The sequence below is a fragment of the Lipotes vexillifer genome, unplaced genomic scaffold, assembly GCF_000442215.2.
Source record: "Lipotes vexillifer unplaced genomic scaffold, Lipotes_vexillifer_v1.1 scaffold500, whole genome shotgun sequence".
NCBI classification, from domain to species: Eukaryota; Metazoa; Chordata; class Mammalia; order Artiodactyla; family Lipotidae; genus Lipotes; species Lipotes vexillifer.
The window spans coordinates 1,489,357-1,497,674 of NW_006778765.1; the positions used below are offsets into that span (position 1 = coordinate 1,489,357).

General features: G+C 60.3%; 1 protein-coding gene across 2 annotated transcripts in view; it reads right to left on the minus strand.

Moving 5' to 3' along the window:
* Positions 1-1,582: 1,582 nt before the first annotated feature.
* The window catches only part of LOC103084854 (twinfilin-2), a 17,605-nt gene continuing 10,869 nt past the window's right edge, over positions 1,583-8,318 (minus strand). The window contains exons 1-2 of one of the 2 annotated variants that reach the window (XM_007451848.1): positions 5,721-5,850; positions 1,583-4,834 (exon numbers count right to left, since the gene is read on the minus strand). In XM_007451848.1, coding sequence (XP_007451910.1) covers positions 1,745-4,834; positions 5,721-5,723 — 3,093 coding nt within the window. In that variant the 5' untranslated portion in view covers positions 5,724-5,850 and the 3' untranslated portion in view covers positions 1,583-1,744. Of the gene's footprint in view, positions 4,835-5,720; positions 5,851-8,318 lie in introns of those variants that run through there. The other variant, XM_007451849.1, reaches the window with a different exon arrangement.

Genomic DNA, 8,318 nt, shown 5'->3' on the forward strand with positions numbered 1-8,318 from the left:
GCTGGGAACTACCCAAGGGTAGACTCTGCTGGTCTGAGACAGGCAAATCGTGCTTCCCACATGCAAAATGTGGTGCCCTGGACAGGGCCCTGCCTCCTGCTCCAGACGTTGCCAGAGCAGTCTCAGAGCCACTCAGCAGGGGCCTCCCCCAAGACTCCAGCCTGGGGGAAGGATGGTTCCTGTTTTCTTTTCGCGCCAGGCACGGGCCACGGAAGCTCATGGGGCCACGCTATAACTTCAGCCTGCCCTTCCAGAAGCCGGACTGGGTCAGGGCCCTTGTGGGGCTTCTGATAGGTGGGTCAGAGATCCTCCTCTCTCTTTCTTTCAGGCAGGCAGATAATAGGGGATGCCAGCCCCGTGCAGGCGCCCCTGTTCCCAGGTCAGAAAGGAGAAGGAAGCCTATACTTCTCTCCCAGCTGTGGCCTGGAGGGAGGGCAAAAGCAGCCTCCCAGCCCCACCAGGGCTGCAAGATTAGCCAAGTCTGCATGAGCTCCAACCTTCCAGCCCAGAGGCCCTGAGCTGCCCCAAACTGGCCTGGGCCAGCTCAGCTGGTTCCACTCTCTCACCGCCCCAGGCCCCAGCTCTGACTGAGAGGCTGCAAGTGTCTCCTCTGCTCCTCGAAGGGCCAGATTTACTTGTGGGGATGGTGAGGCAGCCGGCCTGGGCAAAGCACCACAAGAACTCTGGGCCTGACAGAACCCACAACTCCCCAGACACTTGTGGAGACCGTGAACAGGTTGTCTCCAAACACTGGGCATGTGGGCATCAAGGCTCCTGGCAGTATCCCAAAATCTATACTGAAATCTAGTATCAAAACTAGAAACACACACACATACTCCATCCTGGCTGCAACTCTCACCTAAGTGCAGTCAGCTGTGAGAGGTGGTGGCTCATCTAGGTGTCCATTTGATGTCAGAACAGAGAGACTCAGCATGTGCTCTAGGTGGAAACAGAAAGGGGTGGATTGTGAGCTCACCCTAGAATCTTCCCTGACTCTCAGCTCGCTGCTGCCAGGATTCACCCGCAGGCCTTCCTCTCCCCAGCCTGGACCAGCCTCCTGGGTGCAGCACAGAAATGGCCACCAGAGGGCGCAATCACCCCTCTGAACTTGCCGCAAATCTTCCCTATCTCCTTAGGAATGAACATTCCCCAGGGCGGCTGCCTCCAAGGAACCTGGCGCCAGTCAGAAATGAAGGGGGACTGCAGGTTCTCTGCCCTCGAGGCAGCTTCAGTTCCATCTGGTGAGGGAGGCAGATCCTGAGACCAGTTCCAGAGGAATGCTGAGCTCGGTAGGCCTGGGCATCTGGGGAGGGGTTGACAGGGGCAGAAGACCCAGCCTGCTCTCTGGGAAAGACCAAGGCCGCACTCGGTGACCTTCCTCAGACTCCCCTGAAAAGATGCCAGTGAACACAATTGCCCTTAGCATCTTCCCTCCCCTGCGGACCCATGCCCCGTGGGCCCTCCCTTTTTCTCCATGACAATTACCCCCAAATCACCTCTTGCTCCCCTTCATTTTAGGAAGGCCTGGAGAATTCTCCCCTTTTCCTCCCACTCACACCTCCAGTGAGCTCAGGGTTAGGGGTTGGCCCTCCGGTAGCATTTATTAAGTGCCTGCTATATGCCAGGGGGCTGGGGGGAGGGGGAGGCAGAGCAGTGGTCTCGCAGAGCAAGGCAGGTTGGGGCATCCCAGGCAGAGGGGCAAGTAGAGGTGGGGGGATGAGGCATGCTGGGCTGTTGCTCTGTGCTATTCGGCTGTCGTGGGGCCCCGGCAGAAGTTCCGGTTGTAGAAATGGCAGTTGTCCCTGGTCAGGGCTGTGCCCAGCTGGGCCCAGAAGCTGCCCTGGCCACTGGGCTGGTGGGGCCAGAGGAGGACGCTCTGGCGGCACAGGCGCTGGCGCAGCCGCACGTAGCGGGAGCGGTAGGCGTCGGGGCGCAGGATCACCAGCACCACGACGTCCTTGCGGTCCTCCAGCAGGCGCTGCTGGGCCAGCAGGAAGCTGGCACGCAAGAGGCCGCTGACCCGGTCCGTGTGGGCCAGCACAAATAGGGTCTTGCGGCTGCTGTAGACCGAGGCCCACAGGTTCTCAAAGAGCGTCTTGCCGGGTAGCCAGTCACGCTCCTCCAGGCACAGGCGGAGTGCCCGGCGCCCACGGCGCTCCTCCAGCTGCACCCGCAGCTCGTTGTACACCCAGTCGGCCACTGCGCTCTGCGCCTTGTCGAAGACCACGAAGGCATCGTAGAACAGGGCGTCTGCGCCCTGCCGCTGCCCCCACCGGGGCAGCCAGGCCAGGCACAGGTGGAAGCAGTACCAGAGGTCCCAGCCGCAGAGGTGGTGCAGCATGGGCACAGCCAGGCCCAGGGCCACCACCATCAGGGAGAGGCCAAAACAGTCCCAGGAGAGGGCCTCGTCCAGGCAGAGGCGCAGGTCCTGTGCGAAGATGCTGCGGCCCTGGAGCTGGCCCGGACTGCCACACTTGACTCGGCTGGGCAGCCCGGGCACGGCAGCCTGCACCTCCAGCAGGAAATCCACGAAGGCCGCCCCACAGGCACAGTGCAACGGGTTGGTGCTCACGTCTAGGATTTTCAGGGTGCCCGCTAGGGAGCCAAACCAGGAGGGCTCCACCGTCTTGAGGGCATTGGCACTGAGGTTGAGCTCTTCCAGCCGCTTGGCGAGAACAAAGAAGCCGGGGGTCACGAAGCCAATGCTGTTGCCGCTGAGGTCCAGCTTCCGGAGCCGGGTACCAGACGGCAGGCTGCCATTGCTCAGGGCCTTCAGCTGGTTTCCCGCCAGGTCCAGCGTTTCCAGCTGGGGCAGGAGGGCCAGGCTGCTCCAGTTGAAGAAGCCCAGGTTATTGTCACGGAGACGCAGCAGCTTCAGGCTCTTGGGGAGGTGGTCCAGGGTGCATGGCAGGAGGGTATGCAGGCGGTTCTGGGACAGGTCCAGCAGGACCAGGCTTCTCAGGCCTTGGAAGAAGCGGAGATAGAGGTCTCCCTCAGCCCACATCTGGCTCAGGGCGTTGCCACTGAAATCCAGGGCCTGCAGCGAGGCGCTGCAGAGCTGCTGGGACACACGGCTGTGGATGTCGTTGTGCGCCAGGCTGAGGTAGCGCAGGGAGCGCAGCTGGGCCACGAAGCTGAGATTGTGGCCCACGCCCTGCATGCTGAAAGCCTGGCTGTTGTAGCTGAGGTCCAGCGCCTCCAGTCGCGGCAGCTCCGTGAACGAGCTCCCGTGGTACAGGTCCAGCTTGTTGTGGGACAGGTCCAGCACCCGCAGGCTGGTCAGCGGCACGAACTGGGAGCCGTTGACCGCCTGCGAGATGCTGTTGTGGCTCAGGCGCAGGCACTGGAGGCGCGAGAGGCGGGCAAACATCTCTGGCTGGATCGTCACCAGGTTGTTCCGTGACAGGTCCAAGGTGAAGCTGAAGTTCTTGCAGCTTAGCATGAAGTGCTCCAAGCTGAGGGTGTCCAGTGGGCCTGGAGCGAGGTCCCTGGATGGCAGCCAGACCTTCGGCCCACTGTCCACCTCCCCCAAGGTGGCTGCTGGCCTTGCAGCTCCGCTGATGCGGTTGTCCGACAGGTCCACGTAGAGCAGGCCCGGGAAGGCCCCGAAGACGCTGAGCTGGGCCTGGCTGATGAAGTTCATCTGCAGACGCAGAATCTGGAGCGCGGGCAGTTGTGTCAGCGGCTGCAGCGTGGTCTCGCTGAGTGAGCGGAAGAAGATGCCGTGCATGTCCAGCTCCTTCAGGGAGACCAGGCCCCTGAAGGAGGGCGCCAGGTGCAGGTGGGCGAAGGACACCTTCTTGTGGTAATTGAAGGACAGGTTGAGGCTGCGCAGCCGGGCCAGGCCCCGGAAGGCCGTGGTCTTGGTGATGCAGTCATAGAGGAAGTTCTCACTCAGGTCCAGCACTTGGAGCCTGCCCAGGCCACGGAACCATCTGTTGTCCAGTCTGTAGAGAGAACTGTCCTTCAACACCAGGCCTTCGAGGCGGCTCAGGTGGCTGAAGGTGTCGGGGTGCAGCTTGGGGAAGTGCTTCGGACACTCCATGCACGGGTTGCGGGCATGGTCACAGCGGCGGCAGTTCCCACCCACGTCGAGCACGCGCAGGGCGGTCAGATTGGCCAGGTCCTCGGGCGCCAGGGTGACAATGTGGTTATAGGACAAGAGCAGGATCTCCAGGCTGGGGGGCAGGAGGCGGGGCACCTCCGTGAGGTTGTTGTACTTGAGCGACAGGTGCGTGAGGTTGCCCAGGCCAAGGAGGGCGCCCGGGGCCACCTCCGGTGTCCGGTGGCAGGGGTTCTTGTAGTAGCAGTTGCCGTCCATGTATAGAAAGCGCAGGGCGTGTAGGCCGGCAAAGTGGGTGGGGTCTAGCACCAGGATGTTAGTGTGGCTCAGCGACAGGGACACAAGGGACCTGGGCAGGGCGGGCACGGTCGTGATGCCGTTGTAGCTCAGGTGCAGCTCCTCAAGGGTGGGCACGGCCAGGAAGGTGTTGGGCTCGATGGTCATGTGGCAAGGGAAGTGCATGGGGCTGAGGCCGGCCGGCGGGCAGTTCCACTTGAGGTTGAGGATCCGCAGGCTGGACAGGTGGGCGAAGTCGGAGTCATGCAGGTGGTGGATGCGGTTGGAGAGCAAAGAGAGGCTGGTGACGTTGGCCCGGGGCGCCGCGGCCGGGAAGTGTGGCACGGACTTCAGGAACAACCAGTTGCAGGTCACTAGGCCGTGGGGCTGGAGTTCACAGGGCATGAAAGCAGGCAGGGTGCCCTGGGCCAGGGCTGCAGCCAGTGCCACCACCTGCACCAGGAGAGAAAGGGGGTGCCAGGCACGGCAGGGGCCCTGTGGGGTGGGCACCGTGTGAGGGCACGGCCCCAGCTCCACCTCTCCTGCCCCGCACCCCCGGGGTCTCCCGCAGGGCTCCCAGCCCTCCAGGGAGGTTCCTGTTTCTCTGCCCAGTGCCCATCCCACCTCCAAGGCCCACAGGGAACTTGGACTCGGGTCTGAGGCCCAGCCTTTGACTCAGAACGGGGAGTCAGAACTGGTTCTGAGACCTGGAATCCAGATTCATGATCTAGAGCTTTCACTCAACCAAAGCCCAACTGGACAGGAGAGCCAGGTAGGTGGTCAACAGGCCCCCCAGGCTCTCCCCGACTCTCCCCTTCTGTTCCTCAGAGGTCATTTCTCCTTCCTCCTGAGCAAGGGGGCATCTCCCCTTCCCTCCAGCCCCCTGAAAATCTCCCTCTGCTTTCTACCAGGCTTCTCCCAGCCCTCCCTCTCCGTTTGGCCAAGAGGTGGGAATGAGGGTCTCCTGCTGGGGCTCAGGCTGTCTACCACCCAGGGTCCTGGCCAGGGTGGCCACTGCCCAGCTATTTCCCCATCTGCCCACCTCACCCAGCCCAAGCACTCAACCTGCTGTGGGTCAGAACGGATTGGAGGGGAGGTTGGGCAGCAAAGGGCAGACAGGGCCCAGTCTGGGTGCTCCCCTTGCTTGCAGCCCAGCACCACCACTGAGCGCAGCCCTACGCCCCAGCCTCCTCACCCAAGCAATGGGTTTGTGTCTCATAGCTCAGAGAAGGTCTTCTGCTCTGATGTCTTCAGGGTTCACTGAGTTTCCCCAGGGCCACCTGGGTGACTGTCCCTTTCACCATTGCAGCCACCAAACCCACCTTTCTCCCTACCACTTCCCACTGTCCCCTTCCCTGGGGACTGAGGGCTGCTGTCCTACCATGACAGGGAATGGGGGCTCCTCCAGAGCGTCTGGCTGGCAGACTAGGCAGCAGCTGCAGGGAAGGATGCTTCGCACTCACAGCCCCTTCCCGTGGTGATGGCTTGGGGGACAGAGGAAGTGAGAATTTCGCAATAACCTAGCCCCCTTCCTTCCCCCACCCTATGCCCAGGGCAGGGGTGTCGGCGGGGTGGGGATGTAATGAGTCAGAGGCCATTTGCATAGTCAGGTGGCAGCCGGCCCCTTCGCCTCTTCCTCTTTCCACGCTCCACGCCACCCCCCTTCTCCACAGCCTGTCCTAAGAATCCGCCACATTCCACATGGGCCTCACACCAGTCCTCTGGGAAGTCTGGGGAGAAACAACCGCCCACAGCCCAGTCTAAGGTTAGTGAGAGAGTGGAATTAGGGGCAGTGCCAGACCTGGGTGGGCTGCTGACACCCATGCCAGGGCCTGCTCAGCCCCTGCCCCCAGGCAGCACTCTCAGGCCAGCAGCTCCCACACTGCCCTTTCCTGCCCTGCAGCCCCATCCCCAGGGCTGTGTGCCATGCCGGGCCTGGCATACAGGGTCGGGGGGCAGCACTGGCCTTGCCCAGGCTCACCTGCCCCACTGCAGCTGCCACTTCCTCTAGGAGCAGGGCCCCCTCTGCATTCCCAACACACCATCAGAGAACAAACCCCATGGCTGGACCAGCTGAGACCTCCTGGCTCATCCTCCCCTGAGGCTCTTCTCACACGATCCTTCTGACCCAGGTAATCGTAACAGATCACTCAGGCCCAAAGCCTCAAGGTGACCCAGGACCCTCAGCAAGTCCTGCTGGCTCCAGGTTCAGAATCTGCCCATTGCCCCCCACCTTCACGTCCACCAGCCTGGTCTGAGACGCCATCACCTCTTGCCTAGACCAGTGCAGTCATCGCCTCCTCAGGGTTGTCCTGATTCTGCTCTCAAGCCCCAAAGCTTATTCTCATTAGTCCCTTCGGTCACATTAGGTCCCTCCTCTGCTCAGACGCCTCCATGGCCCTTTCTGAGGTCAAAGCCAGTCTACATCATAGCCAGCAAGGTCCTATGGTATCTGCCCTCCCACTGCCTCCCTGACCAGTCTCCAGCCATTGGCCTTCTAGCTGTGGCTTGAACACACCCATGTACTCTCCTGCCCCAGGGCCTTTGAATGTGCTGTTTGTTTGTTTATTTAGCTGCGCTGGGTCTTAGCTGTGGCACACAGGATCTTCATTGTGGCGTGTGGGATCTTTTAGTTGCGGCATGAGGGATCTAGTTCCCTGACCAGGGATCAATCCTGGGCCCCCTGCATTGGGAGCATGGAGTCTTAACCGCTGGTCCACCAGGGAGTCCCCATTCCCTCTGTCTTGAAGCTTTTTCCAGATACTCACATAGCCCCCTCCCTCACCACCTTTACATCTCTGCTCACACATCACCCTCTCAATGAGGCTTTCTCTGACATTCTTATAAACCCCCTACCCCAGATTGGGTATTCCTGAGCTCTTTTACGTAATTTGTCCTTAACAGTTTTTACCTGCTAACACACCATAATACTGATTTTTCATGGTTTCTTGTATATTCTCTTATTCCTCTGCTGGAATGTCAGCTACTTGAGGGCAAGGATCTCTTTGTCTGTGTCCCCAGAGCCCAGCACAGTACCCGGCACATCGTAGGTGCTCAATATTTGCTGAATCCATGGGTCTCCAGCACTCAGCCCTGGGCAGGCACAGAGAGTGTTTCTGAGTGATGGTTAAATGAATGAGTGAATGAATGAACAAACAAATAGGGCTTCTGCTGGGAGAGGGAAGCTTCTCTGTGCTTCTCTGTGCCCACCTCTGGATGGCTGTCATGGCAGGCAGGCGCCAAGCTGCCAGGCGTCCAGCTGGTGCACAGGCCCAGGTGGTTTAGCAGCCTGAGGGCGATGGCATTGTCTTCCTGCTCACCTGAGAACGAGTGTTCGGGGTGGGAAAGGACAGGTCTCCTTCTCTGGGTTCTGGCTGGGGTTCCAGCTCTCCTCCTTATAATTCTAAGGGCTTTAGGGCTTCCCTGGTGGCGCAGTGGTTAAGAATCCGCCTGCCAATATAGGGGACATGGGTTTGAGCCCTGGTCCGGGAAGATCCCACATGCCTTGGAGCAACTAAGCCCGTGCACCACAACTACTAAGCCTGCGCTCTAGAGCCCACGAGCCACAACTACTGAGCCTGTGTGCTGCAGCTAATGAAGCCCATGGGCCTAGAGCCCGTGCTCCACAACAAGAGAAGCCACTGCAGTGAGAAGCCCGTGCACCGCAACAAAGAGTAGCCCCTGCCCGCCGCAACAAGAGAAAGCCTGAGCGCAGCAACGAAAACCCAATGCAGCCAAAAATTAATTAATTAATTAATTTTAAAAATAAATAAATAAGGGCTTTAGTAGGGGCTGAGAGAGGCCCCAGGGATGGGATACTGCCCTGAGTCCCAGCCCAAGATGCACTCTCAAGAAAAAGGACAGTGCCCATCAAGCAGCTGAATCCATCATCGGCCCCACATGTCCCCACCCCTGCACAACTCCCACCCAGGATGGGAGGGGTCTTCCACCCACTTCTCAGAGGCAGAGAATGAAGTTC